This window comes from Pyxicephalus adspersus, chromosome 9 (genome assembly GCF_032062135.1).
Source record: "Pyxicephalus adspersus chromosome 9, UCB_Pads_2.0, whole genome shotgun sequence".
NCBI classification, from domain to species: domain Eukaryota; kingdom Metazoa; phylum Chordata; class Amphibia; order Anura; family Pyxicephalidae; genus Pyxicephalus; species Pyxicephalus adspersus.
The window spans coordinates 37,499,764-37,526,645 of record NC_092866.1 but is presented as its reverse complement, the minus strand read 5'-3'; the positions used below and the strand labels follow the sequence as shown (position 1 = coordinate 37,526,645).

Sequence of the window (26,882 nt, the reverse complement as noted above, 5' to 3'; positions counted from 1 at the left end):
AGTGCCTTTATTTTATTGTGGTGTGGGTACTGTGATTGTGTGTTGGAGTTCTGCTTTAATTAATTGCCCTACAATGAACTGCTCATAGTGTCATGCATTACCATGAAGTATTTATGGCTTTTTTTTGAAAATGCAGACTTTGTGAATAAATTGCAATGTAAAGTCAAAAATGTTCAGCATCTGTGTTTGTACAATACATAAATGGACATTTTTCGGAAAGCTGCAAATTAGAAAGACATTCTAAGGGAGATGTGCTTTTGTAGAAAAAGGTTAGCAAATCAGTTGAACTTCTTGCTGTCTCATAAAAGGGCTTTAATCTACCAGGAGTTTTAACATACCATTTCCTGCATTTTTATTATAGAACATAAAAGGTACTTTCCACCATGAACCCCTTGTAGCAATCATTTGCAGATTCATTTTAGAATCCAATGGCCTTACCACGCAATTGTTACTACAAGTAAAACCAAAGCTGCAAGTGCTTCAAGGAATAGGCACTTAGTGATGATACTGTGACACTTTTTTTGCTATATTCTTTTGGTAAATAGTGCTGGGCATTGGATCTTACCATCTGGCACAATACCCTTAGCTTATTTAACACTTGTTTAACCTCCTTGTACTTATAAACTTCTGATGTCTTCAATAAAAATGAGGTATGTACATGGCAATGCTTAACACATAATGGGTATTGCAAAGAAAGCGTTTTTGACATTTGAATATCATAATGTCTTGTAACGTTGTCATATTTGTATCTTTCATCTTTTAAATTTTGTATAAAAATAAGAAAGTTTAAAAAAAAGCAAATATTTATTTATTCATTTTTTTAGCAAAAACATCATTTTTACTAAAGTGTACTGAACCTACTGAGGGCAAAAATTAATAAAAACACATCCACTGCTGTAGCTGTAAGTTAGCCCTTAAATAATATGATTTATTGCCTTGTCGTTAATGCAGTTATTGGTAGGATCTTTTAGCACTCCCTGGCAAATGTGACCTAGAATTGTTTATAAAAAAGCAATAAGAACTCACCTGCACATTATTGGGTCTTTTAATTTGAACAAAATTTAAATGAAAAGCATTATGGCAGAGAGATAACTGCTGCCGCTGCTGACTTCTTTTTGAAAATCTATGTTGACTATTTATAATGCTTTCTGCTATTATTTTAACTTATGCTTCTATAATTCATTTTGTGTATATAGATTTCTTAAAAACGCTCACTCAGAAACAAAGACGGGAGCACTATGGCACAAGGAATTTCATTAAAGTAAAGAATATCCCAACATGGAAAGACCTAGCAAAGAGTAAGTCACAGACTATTTAAATGACCAGATTTTGTTATTCTGCTATAAACTTGGTATACTCTAGTATTTGTAGACTTTCATAAATGTCAACACTCCCCCCACCCCTCTTTGTTCAATCAGTTCATTTTCCAATGTGCTAGAAAAATAATAGGGAAATCACTGCCAACTGTGCAGGCCTCAAGACTCTTAAATTTCTTGGATTCATTAGTCTGTGAGTTACTCACCTAGACCAAGTACTTAGGAGAGACTTTTCAGGCATTAGTTTCTATATGCTTGTCTCAGTTTTGCTTTTTCAAATGAGTATTTTTTTTCTATGCACAATTCATAAGCACGATTTATTCATTTATCTTTCTGCAGTCTTGAGCAACACTAACTGCAACAGTTTTTCAATTGTACCCAACATTTTTAACATTGTACTTGTCACAGTTTACATATCTAAGGCCTAGTCTACACAGACGTTTTTCCCAGCATTTAACCTGAGGCTTTCAAAACCCATGTATGAAATTCCCATGCATTCCAATGAGCTAATCTACTTTGTGAGCTGTATAGAAAACATTTTTTGCAACGTTAAAAATTAAAACGCAGGGTAAATGCTTGAAAACGCTCCTATGGAATTCAATGGAGGCTTTTACAAGCGTTTTTAAGCAGGACTTTGGAATCTGGAAGCCCCCTTTATTAAGGAGACTCCCAGATCTACACCACCCTATCCTGGGCAATGAGTACAGGGCTACATAAAACTCCTTATTCATTCCCTGAAAGAGTTAAAATATGTGTAAAAAAAATAAGACGAGGCTTTAATGTTAAAGTATTTTATTCAATGTATGTGTTTTGTTCAACCTAAACTTTTTTTTTTTTTTTTTTATTTATATACATGTTATCCCACAATGAGGGTGATTCCCAAGGCTGCATTTATGACATGAGCTGTGGGACTCCTGACAGTGAGGGATCCCCTGGCACTAGAGGGCAAATGAGGACAAGTCTCCTCATTCACTTCTAGTGCTTTGTGATTGGCTGCGGAAAAGGAAATCCTGATGACGCTTGAGCCGTCATCAGGGTTTCCCTTTTCTCAGCCATTCAGCACTGGACTTGAATGGGGAGACTTGTCCCCATTCACCTCTAGTGTTGAATGGCTGAGGAAAGGGAAACCCTGATGAAGCTTGAGCCGTCATCAGGATTTCCCTTTCCTCAGCCAACCACGGAGAGGAGCAGTCAGCAGAGCTTTGCTGTGCTGACAGCTCCGCTCTCCTGATTACTCCCGCAGCCTTATCAGAACTGTAGTTTGTGTTCTTGGATACAAAACGCATGTCACATCTCCTCTAGGGCTGCGGGAGCAATCAAGAAAATGAAGCTATCGGCATAGCAGAGCTCAGCTGATTGCTCTGCTCCGTCATTGGCTGAGGAAAGGGAAATCCTGATGAAGCTTGAGCTGTCATCAGGGTTTCCCTTTTCTTAGCCAGTCAGCACTAGACTTGAATAGGGAAAAAAAATAAATATAAGTTACACAAAACACACACATCCAATAAATGACTTTAACTTTAAGGCCTTGCCTTAATTTTTGTACATATGTTTATCCCTTTCGGGGAATGAGTAACAGGTTTTATGTACCCCTGTACTCATTCCCTAAAGGGTTAGAAGTAAAAGTTTTATAAATGCTTATGTAAAATCGTGGTAAAACGCGTCATAGGCGTTTATAAGAGTTTTTTATTGTTTTAAAACACTTGTAAAAGTGCATATAAACGTAGTAGGAACATTTACATGTGTTTTTAAAAACGTCTGTGTAGACCCAGCCTAAAGCTGGTTACACACGTGCAATAATTCTCATTGGTAAGGATCTTTCACGGTCCTTTCCAACGACAAAAGGCTGCACGATTCATGAACGAGCACTGTACATACAGCACCGTTCTGCTCTATGGAGTGGAAAGGGGGAAGGAACGAGCAAGCGGCACCCCGCTGCACTCCCCTTCACTTTCATTATGCCAGGACAGACAATGAGCACTGTACACATGCCAGATCCTCGTCCGATATCAGCCTTGAGACGATTATTGGACGACAATTATCTGATGTGTGTATGTAGCCTAACACACATAGAGAGTGATTGGCAAGACATTTGTTTTACATCGATGCAGTGCAATATTTGAGCAGCAGAGGGGTGTGATTATGTACTGGGGTGCAGATTCATACCGAATCTTTCCTAAAATTCAGGGGTTCTCAACCAGTGGTTGCCAGGGGTTCCTTGAGCAATTTGGACCTCTCTGGGGAGTTTAACTGATTCCCCAACTAAAAATCTTTTTGGCTGTCTGTAAGGATGACTTTTTCCCACTGACCACAAGACTACTGTGGATATGGTAAATATAGCAGGGGTTCCCAAAAACCTAAAAATGATTTCAAGGGTTCCTTCAATTTAAAAAAAAGTCTTCCATGATTTTTAGTTCGCTCCTGATTTGTTTACTCTTAACATGTGTTATAGCCAGTAAACCGGGGTTCATTCTGAATGGCACTCAAATACAAGCTGCCAAATGTTGTGCATTTCAGCATACAATAATAAAGAATACCTTTTTTTTCTGCATTACTGTGTGTAAGGCAGCTTATCCAAATGATTGGGCTACATTACCAGAATGACTGACCTTCAGCCCTGTTCTAAACCAGTAAGCCAGCTTGGTTTAATGATTTTCAAAAAATTACCATAAAGATGATTAAGAAATAAGCCTTTTTCAGCCAGTCTCAGGCCATTCCCCACAGTGGAAATGTAAGTGGTGCAGCCCCCTATCCCCATTACTGTTTACCCTGACCTTGGAGAACTTCAATTTTTACTGTGCGATCCTTGGTCTTAGGTCCAAGTCTCAATCCACCTTTAAAAATCTTTGTTTAAAAGTTTGGTTCAAACATGGCAGGTTTTCCTTAGTAGTTTTGCCTAAAACTTAAAATTCTCTGTTTTCTCCAAATCAGAGGTAAAAGCCAAACAACCTGAAGTTGTCAAGTTCCCAAAGAACAAGGACCTGATTGAGAAAATCTCTCTCATCAAAGGTGACATCACTAAACTGGAGGTAGATGCCATTGTCAATGCAGGTAAAAGCAACAATATGTTGTCCCCTCCCTTGCACAGAATAAATACATTTAAATTCAAATGAAATGTAAATAAATAATTTCAATTACAAATAAATGTAAATTCAAACTATTTCAACTTTTTTAAACTTTTTTCTGCATCCATTTTTTTTTTGTAATATGTTGACCTGTTTATTTCTGTTTATTATCTTTGTTATGCTTTGGTTAAGTTTTGACCTCGATGGAACTTTGTAAAAAAACAGTTGAATTATTATAAAGGAATTCTTTTGTGTAAAGGATCTGACATTTTGGATGAAATCAGTTTTATCAAGTTGTTGTGAAACCATGAACTGTTGCATAGGTTTGAAAGTTTGCGTGAGTAGTGTTTGGTACTCCTTTGAGAATAACTGCAGCCTAATATGTACCAACCTCTAGACGGATATTTGAAAGGTAGAAGCTACTTTCACACCCTGTCGATGTTTGGTGTTAATGAAACCAGAAATAAGAGGGATTTAATGGCAAACAGTGTATATAACTTTTAATTCGGCGATGAGAATAAAAAAATATCTAGACAAAGTTCAACTTGCACGTAAAGTGTCAGAGGGATTTTTATCCAGGTAACTTTAAATGCTGTAAAGATAGCTGGGTCCCGGTGTCTGATGCATTTCACCAATCGGCTTCTTCAGGGGAGAGAGAATAAATATGTATGTGCTCTAGCCTTTCCTTTTTTGCTTTATTTAATTTGCATACCTATGTTCTTTGTACTAAATATCGTCCTTTTATCCTCAGCAGAAAAACGAACAATGCAATGTGCTAATTTAGCAATTGTTACCTGTCTCTCTCCCCTGAAAAGCAGTTTAACTGTGATTATAATATTGTTTTCAGTAATCTGCAGAAATTACCTGTCCATTTATAAAGCATACTAATGGCATCTACTGGATTTGGGTAAAGAGCCCGAAATGTAGGAAGAAGTGAGATATAGTTAAATTTCCCCTAGAAATGTCACTGGTTGACTTCATGCTACCCCACATTTAAGGGTCTATTTATAAAGCAGTGAATCTGAAATTTGCTGAAACACTCCCCTGCTTTAGAATCGGTTATTGCCAATGCAACACATTGACCTGGAAGGTTCTCTACCAGGGAATGATTTATTAATTGTTGAAATCTAGCACTTGGTTATAGAACTACCAATAGACCCTCTAGAGTCAAAAAACACAAATCTAATATTCACATTTTAGTTCAACTTGAAAGTTACAGAACTAAAAGTTTTGTAAATATCTTGTGCTTGAGTTCCAAGGTCTACATTCCTGCCAGTGACAGTATGTGGGGTTTCGACTCTCCCTGTTGGGGAATCTGTTATATATTTGTGCAATACTTCTTCGTTAGTACAACATATATGTTTGTTCTTACAAATAAAGTCAATATTTGTAAAGATTAGTAGTGTAACGTGCATGGTTTTTTTTTTTTTTTTTTTTTTTTCGTTAGTACAACATATATGTTTGTTCTTACAAATATCAATCAATACAGCCAACTTCATCCATCAATTCTCATTTTTTTTTTTTTTTTTTTTTTTTTTATTCCTAAAATGATGTGATGTTGTAAAATGACTAAACTGATCAATGTGGCTACTGATAGCTATTAAAATGGTTCTGGCTACGTGACATTATGCAGATTTATTTAATGAAATTATCAGTAATAAGGAATTTACTGGAAGTACTGGTAAGGTTACTTTTATACTAGAAGACTATACTAGGAGGTATATTATACTATGTATTTTTATAGTCAATTGACTGAATGATAATGCAAATTACATATATTTTGAACTTCTGCATGAAAATATTGATTAGAAGCCAAGATTTGCCTTTTGATGATGTGTTCTAGTGTTGAAATCTGCATGCATCAGACTGGAATATACCATACAATGTACAAAATATTGACAGGAATATCCTAATGCCAAAAAAACACAAAATTCCTTTTGGCTAGATAGATTCTCAGTCTATGGAAACTTTAAATGCTTCCTCTTGGTTTTTGTGACTAAGTAATAGTTTGAGCTTTGTTTAATACACTGGTCAACAAACATTTTCTTGGCAGATTAACGTCATTTTAGGTTATGATTGATGCACAGATTCCATATTATGGTATTAGTTTTGCTAGATTGGCTCTAGTTTTTGAAATAATAACCTCATAGAAAACTAATAAAACATGAAAATTAAACTAGATATGCCTACATATACAAAATAAATTTTTTGAAGTACTTAATGTCAATATATTCTATATTCCGTATATTTACAGAACTAATCACAAAGAAGTAATTGAAAAACTCAGTTTGTATGATTTCCTTTATGTTGATGATCAGGACAATCACGTTGAAGGCTCCAGCAGTAGTCTGCCATCATGTGTCTATGCCATCTGCCCTGATACCTTTCTTCCATCACCTTTAAATCTTGATGGAACCTCTCCCCTTGTTCCTCACTGAAATCGCCAAGGTTTTATGGAAATTTTTGCAAATGGCTTTGGGGATTCTATGGAGTTTATGAGCAAGTTTTGTACCAGTTCTTCATACATTTTGTGCTTTATGGTTACCCAAGAAGTTTTTGAGAACCATGACATAGCTGTGCCAGGCAGAAGCTTCAGTATCAGTCATGTAACTTGTGAAATTTGAATAATTTATTAGTCCATCAAAGATTATTGCTTTTCATTTTTCAGTACTCACTCCAAGGAAGAATCTACAAATGTATCTGAGTTCTAACAAATTGCTTAATTAATCCCAACTTTATGTGTATTAGAGAATGTTTTTTTTTTTTTTTTTCTTTGTCAACCAATGATGTTCGCTGCACCTTTTTTCATGTTTTCCCTTGGAGGCCATGTCACTTTTTTCCAGTGATCCTGCTTTGCTCTACTATCTCACAAGTGGATGAAACATGGGTACTTTGTGTATCCACTTTACTGTCCAAGTAGGAAGTTCATCATTTTTAAATAAACACATATGGACTTTTGGTGTCCATGATAGCAAAGCTTTTGTCAGACCATTTTGATATTTTCATATTCTTCTTTAAGTTTTGTTGAGTGACCAATTGGAATTGATGCATAGCAGTTGTCATTATGCAGTAAAACCGATTTCAAACTTTGAGTGTATTGAGCTCGGTATTCTGGTACTCCCATATGGGCTAGTAATCCAGGGATGTTACAACAGTACACAAAGTCTCCACCTTCACTGAAATATAGTAGGAGTGTCACCTCTCTTGTTCTATAAACCGTTATTTTAACTTCCAAGCTCAGACAGTTCTTTTCTTTTAGCCTGGATGCTAAAAGGTCAGATTCTTGTTTTGACAGACTTAAGTCACGTATTAAATCATTGAGCTCTTCTCAGAAGAACTGCTGTTTTGATGAAACACTTCCTTCATATTCACTTTCACTGCTAACTCGAAACCCTGTACACTCCAAACCCTGTATATCTTCCATGTCGGATACAGGAATATCCCGGAGTGTACTGAAAACTGGTATGGGAACATCAGCACCATGTGGCATGGGTTGTCTTGCTAATTCCAAATCGGGGTACTCCCACTTGTTTTTCTTGTAATGATTGAAACCTTTTACATTCACAGCACAAAAATAACAATCATTATGATGATTTTTGGGCTTTCACCATACCATAGGTACACTAAATTTCAGTTTTTAATTTTTCCACTGAAGTAGACACTCTCTACACAAGTTTTGCATACCATATGGGGAGCCCAAAACTTATCTTGGTCCCCCAGTTTAATACCAAAATATGCAAGATATGCTTGTTTCACAAATTCCGTAATGTTTCTTCTCTGTTTTTGCTGAGAATATTCACCACAAATGTAGCAAAATACATTAGGGTCATTTAACAACTTTTTAAACAACTCCTATTTCTGTAAAAAAAAATAAAATGTATGAATAAAAAAAAATAATGCTACATTTAATATATAAAATAATAAAAACATTGGTGTACATAAAGATTGATAATATTATGCTGTGTTAACATTTGTTGTTGGTAAAATCGTCCATTCCGATTCCTGTATCACAAGAACTAGAGCCAATTCAATGAACTGATGTCATTTCTGGATTCAGCAGACCTGAAATACACTAAATATATTTAAAAATCCTTGGCAAGAGAAAACTTTTTTTTTTTTTTTTGAGCTGTGTTATCAATGAACCTTCCCACACCACACAAACTGACTTTCGGGTATAAAATGTAAGTATAATTAACATGTAATTTGTGATGTGCCGAAATGTCTCTCTTTTTTTAACCAGTGTAAATGTAAACTGCTATCTACAATAATTACAGGATTTTAGATATTCTTGGATAACAGGACAGTGGATGAGTGGCTTTAACTTTCAAGGGTTTTTAATATCGGAGTGTTGTCCATCTTGTTATATAAGGACTGTTACATGACTTTTATATGATTGCTATCTGCTGCTTAATTGTCTTTATCAGATTTAAAAATCACCATTCTTCTCTTTGCGCTTAGAATTGATGAAATCTCTATAACAGAAAGACAAAGCATGTCTGCCCCTTTATAGGGCTGCACTTTCGGAGCAACGACCTAAATAGGGTTTGGTATTCCCTGATATGTGATTGAATCCAAATATTGTGTAGTATTTATAACAGTGGATTACTTTACCTGTAATTTCATTAATTGCAATGATCCCTGTTCATGTTTGTTAAACTGCTTCTACTCTTTGGGTAGCAGAATCTCAACTCATCTATAAAAAAGTGCAAAAATTCATGTATGCTGCCCACATTAAATTATATGTATAGCATATTTACAATATTACATTCAAACAAGTATTAATCTCATAACATTTGTAAGCTGTTTCATTTTCAATACTCTTAAGGTTTAATTAAAAGCAACTGATCAAACAACTTGAGCATTTTTACATAATTGTGTGGTATAATCGAGTGATCTATTTTCAGTTTGATCTTTTGATGAATGAAATGTCTAATGAAAATGGGGAATTGTGAAATAAAAAAAAAAACAAGCATGGCTCTGCCAAAAGACAATGCTACAGTCACGTTTTCCTATCCAGTCTAAACGAAAAAAAATTGAGATATCAACATTCTCCTTTTAAGTTGTCAATCATATTTTAAAATAAACCACTTAGAGGGTATAAAAGGTTAAGGAGAGGGTGTTGCATTACATTGGCCAGAAGTATAAAAAAAATACATATATTGGGAATTTCGATTCAGTCCAACATCTGTACTTTTACAAGTTGATTAGATTTATTTAATTTTAGAACATCGGCTGAAGGATTGATTACAAGTTTTGAATTATTCTTTCAAAACATGAACTCTAAAATGTTTGTGGAAACTAGCACAAAAAAGGTTGGAATTCTTGTCCACATTTCATATTCCAAGGGCGTTTTAATTTACTTTATGATGTCTAATCACATAGTGTGTACAATTAATAAAGTGCCTATGCTTATAGTACAATCACATTTGTGAGTAAAGGTGGCAAAACATATGGGGTGACTCTGTCACTATATATTTTTAGTTTTGTGTTTCTCAGAGTAAGGAATTCATACAATCATTTTGATGTTTAAGGAAATCACATGACCTAAAAGCATTCACCATAATAATCAGACTGCATAGTACTCTGTACATTCATTTCTATATAGCAGGTCCAGTAGTGAAGCCTACTAACACATTTAAAGTACCTATCATACAAATTATCAGGCATGGTGACCACAGACTAAAAATAGAATGAGGGGTGTAAACCTGTTCAAAAGCAGCTTTGTAAAAATATATTAAATTGTGGATAAAAAATGAATCTGCCTTTATTTAAATATTGTTTTAAATGTGCTACAGTGAATGGGGAAATTATATGAATGTCATATCCTTTAAAATGGATTTTCGTGGGGGATTTGCAAGAACATAGTTGATTTTGGTACTTTGTTCATGACTTAACATAAACAATGTTTTCATCTGTGCCTGACACCCTTAGGTAAAACAGAAAATGGATACAAGGTTTAAAGATTTTACAAGTGTTTTGGAATATTTGTAATTTCTTATGTTGTTAGAGCATACGTTTTAATGTAGAAAATACATGTAGATTTTGAAAATCGTATATACCTGTACCAGTATTTGACCTTTGCCATAAAGTTAAAAGCCAAGTGTGTCTACACTGGGTCTGGTTGTTACATTGAAACTTTTGATTTTCAGAGGTTGCCCCATTGCCCTTTAAGACTAAAAGGGTTGGGCCAGTTTTTGGCTGGATGTTAATGGTTATAGTCCTAGTTTGCATAATACCTTTTGTACAACCATGTTTTCAGTCGCTTAAACATACCTGCTTTGTTGTCCTCCTATTACTTAGGCTTTTAAACATATGGATTTGTATTAAATCACAGGTTTGACAGATAGGAAGGAAATACCCTCTACACTATGGCTACGTACACACACTAGATTTTTTTCCATGGAAAGGATCCTTTACAATGCATCCCAACGAAAAACAACTGAAAGATGAATGCACGAGTGCTGTAAACACAACGTCATTCTGTTCTATGGGAAGGAGAGGAGGGTCATCGAGTGAGTGGCACCTCACTGTGCTCTCCAACCTTAACTTTCATCGGGGTCGTTCGTTTTTCTGCTGTTCATGGATCCGCCGGGACAGATCCATGAACAATGTTGGATGGTGTTTGTTTTCATGTCAGATTCTCGTCCCAGACGAGCCCTGCGGCCCTCTGTGTATATATCCAAATAGGAGAGCCATATAACCAATAAGTCTATAGATAAAACCTAATTTATAACAGGTTAAACCTGTGACTGAGCTAGATTGAAACGTAAATAAATGTATCCAAAATTCATTTGTTTTGTCCAGCTTTCCATACTTTTTTTTATGTATTTTATTTGGCATATTCTTTGTGTCTTCTTGATCATTGTACTGATCATTTATTTTGTTCAACATTATTATGTTGAAGTACTTTTTACATGAAAAACTGCATTTGTTCTAACACTTAAAGCCCAACTCTAACCAAAATGAATATATGGTCTTGGAAAGCCTGGGGCAGGGATACACCTCCATTAAATTTTTACTGTCAGCCTGTGATCTATAAGAATTTTTTTTTGTCAAGTAAAATGGATTGCCTGTATGAGATTTTAACTGTGTCTTCAGTCTTATGTGTATATGGCTTTAACAAACACTCACTATGAGGCACAATGTATATATGTGTTACACAAGTTCTATCCCACCTGGCAACTACTGCTGTCATTTAATTTTTTTTAAAAATATGTTGGAAGGTATACAAGAATACGGAAATGCAAGGCATGAGGATGATGAAGAGGGATGAGTGGTAGAGTGAATAGAATGGGGCAGGGGAAAGGACGGATTGGAGCGAGAGGCTCGTTATCCAGCTGTCAGGAGATAAATTGCATCTATCATGATTGTGCCACTGACATCAATTACTGCTAGGACAGATCTACACATAACATTCCTTCCCCTGAGACAGTCACTGTATCATTCTATTCTTCCAAAAAAATATTTTTTTTCCTTTTACATAACCATGCTATATGTAAATACATTGCACGTGAAAATTATTACTTTAACTGAGGCATATCAATAGAATAATTAATGTATGCTCTTAAATTTCACATTTCATTGCTGTATGATTTCATTTAATTTGACCTGTCACCATGAATTAGCATTTTCTAATGTTATAACTACTATCATATAACTAAACTAAAACCATATTTCATTCATCATCTCCTATTTTTTTCATCTCTGTGAATTGTTATAATATAGATTGTATCCATAAATACAGAATATTTTGTCACAGACCACTTAGATTTGAGGCAGTGTTTTTACATCCTTCATGGGGTAGGCAATGCAGCAGGCGTTTAACAGTACAGTTTTTACAGGGCGTAACCTTTACAAAAAAAAGAAAAGGTATCCAGTACATACATACATCTCTTGTCATAGAGGAGAAAGTCTGAAGAAAGGCTTTAAAGTGTAAGTATAGTTATTGTGAAAGTATATTTACCCTGACTACCTACCTCACTCCTGCTCAGCAGAGTACCTAAGTCTTGCAGTCTAGGCCTTCTATGCGAAGACCAATGTAAATGGTGTTCGCACGCACAACACACTTTATGTTCATTTAGTGCAGGGGTCTGCAACCTGCGGCTCTGGAGGCGCATGCGGCTCTTCAGCCTCCTTGTTGTGGCTCCCTTCGGCTGCCGCGGGGAGATCTCTGATGGGGGATCCCCTTCCTCCCAAGACACTGCGGAGGAGGGGGATTCCCTAGCCGGTGTTCTAATGAAAAAAATCTACCAGTGAAATAAATCTACCACGCGGAGTGTACAAATGGGTGTGTACAATGACATCCCCCTCCTTTGAACCCCAATTCCTCTGGAATGGGGAGATGTACAAAACCAAAAATGTAGGTGCAAGTGGGGGACACCTGTGACTAACACCCCCTAAAATTTAATTGTTGGGCAGAGTTCTTTATGTTCTAATGATAGCCTATCAAAAAAATCTACCGTTACACATTGCTGGAGGCACCTGAACCCCAATTTCTCTGGAACAGCAAGGGGGTACAGGTGAACAAAATTAGAGGTGCAAGTGGGGGACACCTGTGGCTAACACCTCCTAAAAACTCCACCCATCAAAAAACCCCTACCCTGTTACACATTGTTGGAGGCTTCTAGCACCTAAACCCCAATTTATCTGGAAACGGGGGTACAGGTGAAAAAAATTTGAGGTGCAAGTACGGGACACCTGTGGCTAACACCTCCTAAAAATTCATAAAAATTCTGCCTATCAAAAAAATCTACCCTGTTACACATTGCTGGAAGCATCTAGCATCTGAACCCCAATTTCTCTGGAACGGGGGGGAGGCGGTACAGGTGACCAAAATAGAGGTGCAAGTGGGGGACACTTATGGCTAACACCACCTACAATTGAATCGCTAAGGCATCGTCAGAAAATAAAGAACTCTGCCCATCAAAATAATCTACCGTTACACATTGCTGGAGGCTTCTAGCACCTGAACCCCAATTACTCAAGATTGGAGGTACAGGTGAACAAAATTAAAGCTGCAAATGAGGGACACCTGTGGCTAACACCCCTTAAAATTTCATCGCTAAGGCATCGTCAGAACATAAAGAACTCTGCCCATCAAAAAAATCTACCCTGTTACGTTAGAAGCCTCCAGCTTCTAATGTAACAGGATGATACGTTAGAAGCTGGAGGCTTCTAGGGGCATAGTTCAGTGTTTAATTTATTTCAAAGTAGGCCTACACATGCACACTTGTTGTAACAGGTAAAATTAAAAAAATATTAAAACTTTTAAAAGTTTATAAACTGTTATGTTTTGCGGCTCCAGACTATTTTTCTTTAGTGGAAGAGGAGGCAAAATGGCTCTTTTGATAGCAAAGGTTGCTGACCCCTGATTTAGTGTGTGTGTGTAATGCACTGAAAAGGTGCATGCAGGATTGTTGGAAGCAAACGCCATGCTTGTCACTCAAAAATGAAAGATTCTGCCCCGCACCAGTGTGAGTAACGCAGCGTGATGATGTCTCACAGCTCTAAAGTAGTGTGTCTTTTGTATTATGCAGTTTGGGTTTTTTGTAAGGGGGACTGCGGACAGTATGACTTCCAGTATGTACTTTAGGACATGGTATGACAAACTTTACCTCTTTTGGAGCGCTCTCCAGCCTGCGCAGCATAGTAGAGCATATAAAGAACAAAAATGGAGCAAACAACTACAGGTAGCCCCCAAATTAAGGCTTTGCTGCTCACTTGTGTGGAGGACGGAGGCTTGATGGGGCAGAGTGGGGCAGTTTGCTGTTTGCCCACCATGCCCCCACCCAAATACTGCTTCTGCCTGAACGGAGGTTGGATGGGGTGGTGCTGCCCACCCACTATGCCTCCTCCCCGCAGCTACTGCTTCTCACTAGACGGAAGCTGGATGGGGCAGAGGGGGGCGTTCACCGCCTTGCATTGGAGGTAACTGTGTGGTTGGCAGGTGGTGAACCTCCCTTTTCTGCCCCCATTCATTTCCAATAGGAAGCCTGCTTGTACTGTATGTACACAGGAGGAAGTTGTCTCTCTTCAGTAAAGTACACCAGACATGCTGACAAGTGATGCCTTCCTGCTGTGATAATGTGTACTGTACAGTGCTGTGCAGAAGAGCTCATTTTCACCCTCCTCATCCTCTTCATCAGCTCCATCAAGTTCTACCAACATTGTTTAAGGCTGTACTGTATTTGAAAATGTTTAAGCATTTACTGTGCATGCACAGAAAAGTAAACAAAATATATTGAGACAAACATCTATCCTAATTGCATTTATTAAAATAATGTACCTGTTCCGACTTACATGCAAATTCAATTTAAGAACAAAATAATGTACCTGTTCTGACTTACATGCAAATTCAATTTAAGAACAAACCTACAGTCCCTGTCTTGTATATAACCTGAGCATGTAGTCAGGAAACCAAGAAAGACAATGGTCCGTAACAAAAACACTAGTTTGTAAATAAATTTGCAGTCACACATCAGTTAACTAACTTTAGGGTGGCCATCCTAGAGTTAAACAAATCAGGATACATTGTAACACTTTTAAAACACAGATGGAACCCCCCCTCATAAAGTAAATTCTACTGCATGCATGTAAACTCAGGCATGAAATCCACAGTGCAGGAGGACCCAACAGCGTGGGATAAAATGTTACTAGATGAAAGAGACATTGGAGTGACAAAGTACAAATGCAAGCAGGAACAACCTGGATCTAGCCACTAAAAATCCAAAAATATGGTGCGCTGCCTACTAAAGAACACAGTGCAGGTCATTCTTCAGTGGTTCCTTCGATAAAATTTTGGAGAAAACAATGTCCAACATTTTCTGCAACAGGGACTATTTGTTCCCAGTTTGCACTAGGTACATCAATTTTTTTTTTTTTTGAGAAGCCAATTTTTAGGAGGTACCCAAACTATAGTAGATTTCCTAGGTATGTGCTTTTTTTGCCAAACACATTTTAGTGTAAATTGTGTTCTTTGCTGTAGTATCCATGTGTTTTTTTCCCTCTAATGCTGTCAGGATCTTATCAAAACCTTTCTCATTTCAGTTTCAAAGGATTCTGCCAAGCTGCAATTCCCATATAGACTTTACACTTGACCCTATTAGTTTATAGATGTAACCTGAGGTTACTGTTACTGACTAACATTTTTGTTCAGTACTAAACATGCTGAATGTATGGATTTAATGTTTAAAAGGAATCCTACTTTGTAAGTGCTCATTGGATTTGCATCAATTCTAAATGAAATGGAGTTCATTCAAAGTAATTAAAAGTAAAAAATTACGTTGTATTTCATGCAAAATAATTATTAGTATTTGGTTGCTAAGCATTTTCCTTTGCCTAAGTTTGTTAGGGTGGGAGAACTCACAGTACACCCTATCACAGTACTTGCTATTTGATCCATAAAAAGGGTAGGATGGAAATTTTCAGCAGTTTGAATATTTCTGTGCATAATTACGTTTTCTGAAACTCAACCTGGATAAAATAGAAGGTATTTCCCCTCTTCACATTCCTCATCTCACGCTGACATATTCTTGTAATCAAACTGTTATTTGCCCCTCCCCTCAGGCATGTTGTTTTGGCGTCGCCTTCGATTCTGCCCACTCCTTCACCCCACACGTTCAGAACATTTGAAGGTCCTGTCACTTTCACCTGCACAACATTTCCAAAATATGTCTCTACCTCTCCCCAGACACCACCAAACTCCCTGTAATTGCTTATATGGCTCGTCTAGACTACTTCACCATCCTCCTCTCTGGTATTCCACTAACTAGTTCTTTTCATTGGCTTCCATTTCAATTTGGAATCAAATTCAAGCTCCTGTGCTTTGTCTTCAAATCCCTCCACAGCTCCTGTCCCACTTATCTTTCTGACCTGATAGAAAAATACACCCCTAACTGCTTTCTTCGCTCCTCCAATGACTTCCAGTGTCATAACCTTGCCACGTGCACTGCTCCAAGACTTTTCTAGGGCTGTAAGAGTCTCTGAAATGGTCTTCCTATTCAGCTTGCTCCTATTTTCTGCATATTTAAAAGAGCGTTTAAAACCCATCTTTTTATACTTGCCTACTTGTCGTCTTCAGTCTCTAAAACCCTCACTACTCAGTCACTATCCAAAACCTCCACACCTTTTGTGTGCTTTATCCCCCTTCTTTTAAATTGTGAGCTCTTCTGAGCAGGGTGATCTCCTCCTGTGGTTGCAAGTGACGCCCAGATACAATGTACAGCTCTGCATAATATGTTGGTGTTATATAAATACTGTTTAATATTAATAATCATAATGCATAATGAGAAATTGAATAAATTGTTGGTGTAATCTATTTTTGTAATCTATTTTTTTTCCTTTGACTGGACCCCTTAGTTCAACCCCATATGTATTTTTCATAACCGTATAAATAGCATTCTTTCTCTGGAAACCTAACATCAGCTATGAAAATGCCTTCATCAAGCAATAAAGATTGGATTGGTTGATCCAGAACTTGTCCTTTTGTGCACAAGTTACTATCACCTGTGGTCCCATGCTTAGGCATTTCTCACTACATCTGGGTTGGCTGTTGTGGAGGAGGAAGGGTAAATCTGGGATTACCTTTACCAGTTTCCATGACTCCTCCACGACAGCCTTATACTGTAAATTGGTTCTATTCAAACATGGAAAAAGTGAGCACAGCTTTTATTTTGTGTGTTTTCTGCCTTGACTAAGTAGCAGGAACAGTCTTTGGTTGGGAAGTTGTGGAAACCAGATTACCAGAAAGTGTAAGGTTTGTGTTGCCAGTGGAATTTTTGTCCCACTTTCTGTTTTGAAGCGGCTTTCATTTTGATTGTTTTTAGGGGATCTGGGGCACAGTTAAAACAATTTTCTCTTAAATACACAGTAGGTTATTTGGATTGTATACCTAAACATTAATAAAAAAAAAAGGTTGAGTGTACATCAGTTTCATGGGCATGGCCGAGTTCATTAGGCCATTGGGGCTATAATAAAAAAATAAGTAAATGTTTATCTTGTAACGTTAATGTAATTGACAAAAGTTTTATTCAGTTTGGCTAAGTTTATGTGAAAGGTGGTGTGGGGTGTATCGCATTGTTATTAAAGTGAACAAAATTGAATTGCGCTCTTCAACACAACATTAACTTTGCAAAGGGAAAGGCTTCTGCTGTATACTGTATATACTCTATACAGTCTAATGAAGCTGCTAGTTTTGCTGTTTTACTAGTATGTTTTCAGTAGTAAAGAACATGGCCAAATGTAATAATATAGGATAGAATATTCACTTTGCTGCAGAAGTGTCTGGCTGTGACAAGCTTCTTCATCTTCATAAATTAATATAAGAGACTAAATATTGCCCATTTGTGCACAATATATTCTCATTTGATTTAATTTCTTCCTTCCTTCCGCCATTTCTTTTAACTCACTTTGCTCAATGTGTATTTTTTTTACATATATATACAATTTAAACCTCTCTTGTGTGAATCAATGCTTCTTTCCCTCTGTTGGAAAGCTCTCAGGTCAGCATTTAAAGACTGCACATTGACAAATTATTTTCTGAGCTTGGCATTCATTAGCTGTGAGTGCTCAGTGCCCTGGCACACCTTCTTGTTTGTTTAAGATGTTTGAATCTCAATTTTCTCTCCGTAGAGGGCAACGTAGAGTATCCTGCACCTCACCCCCCCCCCTCTTTCTCTGCTCTGTTTCCTCAAGGCAGGAAATTAATCTCCAGATACTATAAATCACCCTGTTTATTAAAAGAATAAAGAGCTTTAACTAACAAGAGGTTTTGTCAGTGCTCCATAAATCTGTTCTCCTGCCTTTTGGATACCCATATGTGCTTAATTCATATGTATAAGTCCAGAGCATGAATATAATACTTGTCCATTAAGTTCTTCTTGACCTGATTAAAGTCATTAGCTGTGAATAATTATCTCTTTTGCGTTTCTATGCTGAGCCAATATAATGCAAATGGCCTCATCTTTACCACGGATGAGAAGTGTTTGTAAGGCGATTGGTTTCAAAAGAGTGTTCTCTTCCTAATAAATCAAACCTGAGCTCAGTCTTACGGTAAAAATGAACGTGTTTTAATAGAAGAAACAGCATATGCTCTTTTTCTTGCTGAACTGCACAGCAACATAAAAAGAAATGATAAAGATTGTCTTTTGTGGTCTAGTTTGCTGTCTCTAAACCGTTTTTACCCGACACGTTTCGCCTGTTATTGGCTTCTTCAGGGGTAGCGGCACATCAACGAATTTATACACATACAGTTATGATATCTAGATATGTACACATACACAAAATTATATTAAAATTATGTAAAACAATTTTTGGTACAAACATATAGGATACTGTTTTAAATAATAATGGTCAAAACCCATTACCTAAATTTTTTTTATAACCTAAAGAAAATGGTTATAATCTAACAAAAGGTATCAAATAATCATGAACATAAAAGTAAGGGGTTTTGTAGATACTGTAAGTTGTAAAAATTATATGATATTTTGTGCGACTTTTAAATGATGATTCAACTGATGTTGTAAGTATAAGAGAGTCCTAAACATTTGGGGCCAATTAAACAATGTTGTTTGGATAAGGGTACACATCAAACATGTACTGGAAAGCACCACAGAATGTGGTGGATGAATCTAAAATAAATTGTTAATAATTAGATCATATATAGCGGGAGCCATATAATGAGTAAGGTTACTAATATTACAAAAACTTGTGGTTTTTGGGTCTCCAAGAAGTAATCCTGTTAGGTAGATGTGTATGCTGCTGCTGGCATGCAGAGGAGCAAGGATGACCTCTGGCGCGGTCTCTGTATATAGGATGGCATTTCAGGGACGTCCCCCTGCTCCACGTGCATGCTGCCAGCGTCTGGGAATACTGGTCAGATATAAACCTCTCCCAAAGCAACGCCAACACCAAGGGGAGGGCAGGTCTGACGATCTCTGACCGGCCGTAGCAAAGCATCCCCGGAAGGGGATAAGCAGCGAGAGGCAGCTGCGTCCTCAGAGAGGGCCGGGGCTGACTTGGAAAGGCATGGATGGGTGCCCCCGTGTCCGCAAGTAGGGTGAGAGGGGGAAGTGCCCCCCTAGGGGGCCAAGAAAGGAACACAAGTATTCATTCAATGTGTGTGTGGTAGTGACGCGTATGAGGGTAAGACAGGAAGACATGATTTATACGTAATTACATAGTAAAGTATAATGAATTGGTTGAATTGTGCATATATAAACATCCAAGTAAACATTATAATGAAATTGATACATTTCGAAAACATGAAAGCAAAATACATAAATAGTCCAATCATTTTCTATCTAAACCATATAAATTTGCAACAGAAAAAATAATATATACGTATAACCATAACAACCTTGCTGGTACATATCTAATTAATGGTGATCAGAAGTGATAGAATAGAAGAATATGTTCATCAAATAAATGATTTAAAGCTGAAGACGTCATTCAGACCAGGGAAATGGTTGGCTTTTAGCAGAAAAATCCACTTGGTTTCTGCTTGTATGAGTTTTTTTTATTAGTCGCCCTCCCCCCCCCCTCTGGGTTTGAGGGTACTTGTTCAAGGGCAGTAAATGCAGTGCAGTGTGTATCAAATTTGTGTTCCGTACCGACCTGGTAGCTTATTGGGGTTGTCATTTTGCCATTTTTAATTGAATACACGTTTGTAAATGCCTTTTTTTAAAGGTCTTTTTGTTTCCCAAACATAAAATTTTTGACATAAGCATGTAATGAGATATATAATTCCTGGAGATTGGCAGTTCACGATAATTAATTTTATATACCGCACTATTGGGTAGTACTAGTGCTTGGTTTTCATTAATCCATTCACATTGATTACATGAGCCAAATTTGAATGAGCCATGTAGTCTGGGTTGTACTTTAATTGAAAGTTGAGAGATTAATGGCTTGATACTAAGTTTATCATGTGTGTTCCAAAACAGTTGTTGGGTCACTGTAAATGGCATATGGGAGGAAAATGTAGAACTCAAGTTCTAGATACCATTCAAAATTTTATTCAAATCGTTAAAATTATTTGTTTTTAATATAATAAACCAAGTTTTAGACAGATGGTTGTTGTAAAGAAGTGTTCTTTTAAAATAAATAACTTGGAAACTTTTAAAGGTGTGAAAACCATTGTCCTATATTTAATTAGAAGTGGGCGCTTCCTTTTTAAATTTACACTTTTCTTTTTATTGGTTGTGGTCTGATAATGAGGCGTGTATAACATCACACTGATTTGATTCTGTGTTGTGCTGTTCATCATCTCATTAAATTTTGCTGACAAGATTCATCACATCATAAAAATTCACGATTAGATTTTTCTGTAAATACATATTTTCTGTTAAACAGTTCATAGGCTTTGGAAAAAACAAGAACACAAAGTACCAGCATGAGACAGACAGTAATCAAAATTTGTCAAATTAATTAAAGGATGAGTAAACCTAAACAAGAGCTTTTAATAGCATCCCTAGATAATTATGTAAAGTTTCAGAAGGGTTTAAAAAAAAAAAGTATAAATAAGTATAGTTTTGGAAGGAGATATTTTCCTGTACAGTTTTGGAAGGAGATATTTTCCTGTACATCTGAATTCCTATCTATTTTTCTAAACCCTAAATATATTTATTTTCTGTAGAAACTGGTGGAACATCAGGGACCACAACTGTGTACAGTTTTCTGGCTATTAAATATTTCAACAGTCCCCGAACACAAAGGCTATGCTCACAGTTGCCATGAGTTTGCAGTGTGTTTACCACTTCCTTATGCCAGGGAACCGCTGCCTTTGGGGAGACATTACCTGTAGTTTCTTCTGGTGGCAGCCTATAGAGAATGAATAGGGGTGCCTCTAGCTGTCAATAGTGCTGACACTGCTTCTTTAGAACCACACTGTGCTGCAAGTGACCAGGTAGCTGACAAGGTGCCAGCCACTGGGAGCCGTGCAGGATCACTCAACCCTGAGACAGAAAAAGAACTAATTTTCACAGACCCCAAGTATAAAAGTGCTTTTGATTGCTTTTGAATATCATCTTTGCCAAGCCCCAAGGTTCAAAATAAGTCAAATATTAGTAACACTATGCATTTCTAACCCTCCTTCTATCCAGTATCCCCCCCTGCAAATACTTTGCATTTACCTGACTGCCACTCTTTTAGCCTGTACACAAGACTATACCTTCCAGTCTTGTTTAAATTTAATTGTTAGCTTAGTTTAGACATGTTCCAGGCTCAATCATTTAGAAAATGATAAGGTTAACAAAGATTTATTAAATAGAGTATAAGGAGTCCCCATAGGCAGATTCATTTTCACCATTAATAAGAGAAGTAAAAGTATATTTTTTAGGTTATACAAAAATCTATTAAGACCAAAGTATCAAAAATATGTAGAGATGTCATAAAAATAAGTTGCTTAATTAAATAGTTGGTTTTTATTTATTTACAAAATGCAGAGTAGGTGTGTGAAAACAAGTAAACCCTTACCCTTTCCGCTAACATAGGAATGACCAGGATGCAGTAGCAGTCAAGTAATGCTAATCAAATGTACTTGATTATCAGACAAATGTGACCACTATCAAAAGCAGAAGTTTAGCCAGTTTGCTAGTCTGGAACATTCAGGTGTCTGTTAAAACAATGACAAGGAAGAACAGTAACAACAATTCCCTTAAAAAGCTATTTTTACTGGCCATCAATCTGGGAAGGGTAAGAGGCCTTTTTTTTGCATACCACAGTGAGAGAGATTTATTCACCAGTGGAAAACCATCTCCCCAATCTTCCTCAGACATCCCAGCAAATTCATCCAAAATTCAGACCATGCAATTCTCAGATGATTGCAAAAATCAAAAGTCCACAGACCTCAGTTGGCAGATGTTAAATGTTGATTACAGTTTCAATGTCCTAGTCAAACACAAACCGAAACAAAATTCTGCAGCAGGACCTAAAAAGAGCTGTGCATGAATGAACACCTGCCAATCTCCCTGAACTGAAACAAAGTCGTTTAAAAAAAAAAAAAAAAAAAAAAGAAAAAAAATTCCTTCACAGCAATGATAGTCATACAGAACTACTATGTCCTGATATGTGAAAACTTAGAATTGAAAAAGGGTGTGCGTTAATTTTCTCATTACGGTATAATATTATATACAACATTCGTCAAACCTCTTCGAAACTCTTCCCCATATTTTGGCCAAACTTGATCCTCTGGAATATTATTGCCTTTAAAAAAAAATTCACTGAAGGGAAAAAAAATGTAATTTACATGAATACTACGGTTACTAGGTTTTAAGAAAATGCTTTTTGAGGTTTCATAAACAAAATATGAACATTGACAGTAAACTTCTGTAAGTTCGTCTAAAAAAGTATTTAGTATATTAACAAATATAGTTAAAACTGCTGGTTACCAAATCTACTTAAAGCTCCATCCTGTTTTCCTTATTTCTCCTGCTCTTTTCCCCCGATCTTTCTCCCGCACAAAAATTGTAGTGGACCCTTCACCAGACAAATGTAAGCCACATGGAAGGCCCAAATGCAGAACTTAGGAGGCCACCCGATATTTACCGACAAAGGGAAGATGGACATTGCTGTGGACTGTTTCTAGTTGCGGCCCTCAGATACACCCAAACTTTCAACAACTGGCAGCAAAGGAACAAGATGCAGCATCAACAAATTTAAAGTTGTGGTTCAAACAGGGAAAAACATCAAGGCTGGTGGCAATTAAGGTCTCTAAAATCAAGCAGTTGTTTTAGCAGCAGCAGCAGTAATCCTGGTTAAAGGCACAGTCATCAGCATGTATCAATTGTTAAAGGTCTCTTGTCACCCGACCCCTTAGCCCACATTCCACTAGATGCTTTAAGCATCAGACTTCTTTACTCAATATCTAAAGGTTTGAAATTTTTATCAGTGCAAATAATGTTATGTGAACTCACGATTCCCTTTAGGCAATGGTGTGAAGTTCATGAGATTTAAAAAAACACCCCCCCCCAGCCCCCAAATAATCCTAGGACCTTTGAAAATACCAACATAGATATAGTACAGTGGTTTTGAAATGGATGGTTTGTAGGTTTCCCTTTCATGCAGTGATACAGCTGTGCTGACTTTGATTTCCCTGCTGTTTTGCATGGTGTTAAAGCTTTGAGAATGCTCCCCCCTGTGAGATACACTTGAAGTAATTTCCCTTTCAATCTCTGCATCTATTAATTGCAAGTGCCTCCCCCTTGAGGCCTAACCTCTCTACAAGTCAGGCAGAGAATGTGTTTTTTAACAACTTTGTTATGTTGTGTCTTGATGATGTTGTCCCATATATATGTATACAGTTAGGTCCATAAATATGTGGACAGAGACAACGTTTTTCTAATTTTGGTTCTGTACATTACCACAATTACTTTTAAATGAAACAACTCGAATGCAGTTGAAACTGCAGACTTTCAGCTATAATTCAGTGGGTTGAACAAAAATATTGCAAAAAAATGTGAGAAACTAAAGCCTATTTTTTTTTTTTTTTTTTTTTTTTTTTACACAATCACTTTATTTCAGGGGCTCAAAAGTAATTGGACAATTGACTCAAAGGCTATTTTATGGGCTGGTGTGGGCAATTCCTTCAGTATGTCATCAATTAAGCAGATAAAAGGCCTGGAGTTGATTTGAGGGGGGAAGGAGGGGATGCTTGTATGTGGAAGATTTTGCTCTGAACAGACAACATACGGTCAAAGGAGCTCTCCATGCAGGTGCAACAAGCCATCCTTTTTTATTATTATTATTAAACAGGATTTATATAGCGCCAACATATTATGCAGCGCTGTACATCCTTAAGCTGCAAAAACAGAAAAAACCCATCTGAGAAATTGCTACAATATTAGCAAAATCTATAGTTTGGTACATCATGAGAAAGAAACAAAGCACTGGTGAACTCGGCAACGTCAAAAGAACTGGACGTCCACGGAAGACAACAGTGGTGGATGATCGCAGAATTATTTCCATGCTGAAGGGAAACCCCTTCACAACAGCCAACAAAGTGAACAACACTCTCCAGGAGGTAGGCGTATCCAGAAAAGAAGACTGCATGAAAGTAAATACAGAGGGTGCACGGCAAGTAAGCCTCAAGAATAAAAAGGCTAGATTGGACAAGATCAACCTTTACCAGAATGATGGCACGAAAAAAGTATGGAGAAGGTGTGGAACAGCTCATGATCCAAAGCATACCACATCATCTGTTAAACATGGGGCGGAGGCAGTGTGATGGCCTGGGCGTGCATGGCTGCCAGACCTTCTGCATTGTGCATTGCATCTTCCAGGAGATGCAAGCAGCAATAGCAAATTCCGGAGGTGGTGCCAGCTGGAATCACCCCCAGAATTTACTATTGCTGCTCGCATCTGCAGTTAGATGTGAAGCACAATGCATAAGTCCTGCATTGTGCTTTGCATCTCACTGCTGATGTGAGCAGCGGCTTGGCCGAGACCCGGGTGGTATTTAAAAGCCATGCCCCCCGACGGACTGGCGCCCTGACATCACTGCGGGACCATCAGATCGCCGCTGGAGCTCAGGGCAAAGGTAAGGGGGGCTTCTAAAGTTACCCCGAGTGTGACTCGGGATTACCGCTTTTTGCATGTAAAATCCACCCCGAGTCACACTCGGGATTACCGCTAGGGGGGTTAAAGCAAAGAATTGGAATATTCTTGAATGGCCAAGTCAGTCACCTGATCTGAACCCAGTTGAGCATGCATTTCACTTGTTGAAGACTAAACTTCGGACAGAAAGGCCCACAAACAGCAACTGAAAGCCGCTGCAGTAAAGGACTGGCATTAAAAAGGAGGAAACCCAGCATCTGGAAAATGTCCATGAGTTCAAGAGTACAGGCTGTCATTGCCAGCAAAGGGTTTTCAGCCAAGTATTAGAAAAGAGCATAATTACTTTTGAGCCCCTGAAATGAAGTGATTGTGTTGAAAAAAGGCTTTAGTTCCTCACATTTTTATGCAATCTTTTTGTTAAACCCACTGAATTAAAGCTGTCATTGCCAGCAAAGGGGTTTCAACCAAGTATTAGAAATTAACATTTTATTTTCAGCTTTTTAATTTGTCCAATTACTTTTGAGCCCCTGAAATGAAGTGATTGTGTGAAAAAAGGCTTTAGTTTCCCCCACTTGTTTGCAATCTTTTTGTTCAACCCACTGAACTAAAGCTGCAAGTCTGCAGTTCAACTGCATCTGAGTTGTTTCATTTAAAAGTAATTGTGCTAATGTAAAGAACCAAAATTAGAAAAAAGTTGTCTCAGTCCAAATATTTATGGACCCAACTGTGTGTGTGTGTGTGTGTGTGTATATATATATATATAAGTGACCTGAAATGTCAAATATTTGATGTCTGGATTGGCACATCAGGCTTACTAAGCCAGCTTTCTTTTTACACCCTTGCCTTACCCTATTAACACACCAACCACCAAATAAACATCTTGGCTATGCAAGGTGTGGAGAGGCCAAAGGTCTATTAACGTGCACTTTATTTGAGATACACAAACTCGGAGTGGGGGAAATTCAAGTACATTATACTCTACCTCCAGCATAAACCCACAGACTGCAGAGAAAAAAAAAATGGCGGTCTTGAATCTTATTATACATTAACATGTTATTGATAGGCAGCCACATGTTGTGGAGTTAGTTGGGTGCTGGCCGTAAGTACACTTCAGCTCTAGGCCACAACCTGAAATCCTCTGCTAGATACTATATTACCTTATTATTTAATTTAATCTGAAACCAAAAATAAAACCTTGTTTTATATTTATATATATTTTTCCCCATTTCTTTTAATTGTGCCAGTAACACGCACTTAATTCACCATATTGTGGAGGAGCAGCATTGTTATCCTATGGTGGTTTTCTGATTTGGACGAATACAAACTCCAGCCCCAGGTTTCTTTCACAATTTTTATAGTCTGCTGTTTTAAAGGTTTCTTGAATAGACTATATTAATAATTCAAATATTAATTTTTTTTCATTATGTGTAAATGTTTATTAGTAACTGACTCAGATAATTCTGACCATGTTTAAAAGGGGAATTAAGTCTTTTAGTACTGAAACAAAGGAAGTCTCCCACCAAATGTAAGTTTTTAAATTTTTAAATCTGCATCTTTGATTCAAATACACAGCAATACCGCCATGAAAGACTTTTGGCATCACCTAGAAGATGACCCTGATCAATGACATTCAGTTGCTGCTGGGGCCTATGCATGACTAGACTAGTAAATCTAAACTACTAAATAATCATACCAGACTTGGCTGTAGCGTTTTGCATGCATTTGTGACTTAGACTGTGGGACTCTTCATAGGACACTTACTGATGTGCATGGTTACAATTTCGTTTTCTAGCATAAAAAAGGAAAGGACTATAGTGTTAGTGAGCGTTTAATGTTTGAAAAGCGATGTTATACGTTAAATAGTTTGGTTGCTGAAGAAAACATTTTGAATCGATGAACCTTCTTGTAATTTTAATAATAAAATACAATTTTAAACCTGCATAGTAAAAAAAAA

At 37.2% G+C, this 26,882-nt stretch overlaps 1 protein-coding gene across 2 annotated transcripts in view; it reads left to right on the top strand.

The window, feature by feature from the left end:
* Positions 1-26,882, top strand: part of MACROD1 (mono-ADP ribosylhydrolase 1) — a 418,223-nt gene that overhangs the window by 3,580 nt on the left and 387,761 nt on the right. For both annotated transcript variants that reach the window (XM_072421468.1, XM_072421469.1), the window contains exons 2-3: positions 1,197-1,298; positions 4,245-4,364. In XM_072421468.1, coding sequence (XP_072277569.1) covers positions 1,197-1,298; positions 4,245-4,364 — 222 coding nt within the window. The remainder of the gene's footprint in view (positions 1-1,196; positions 1,299-4,244; positions 4,365-26,882) is intronic.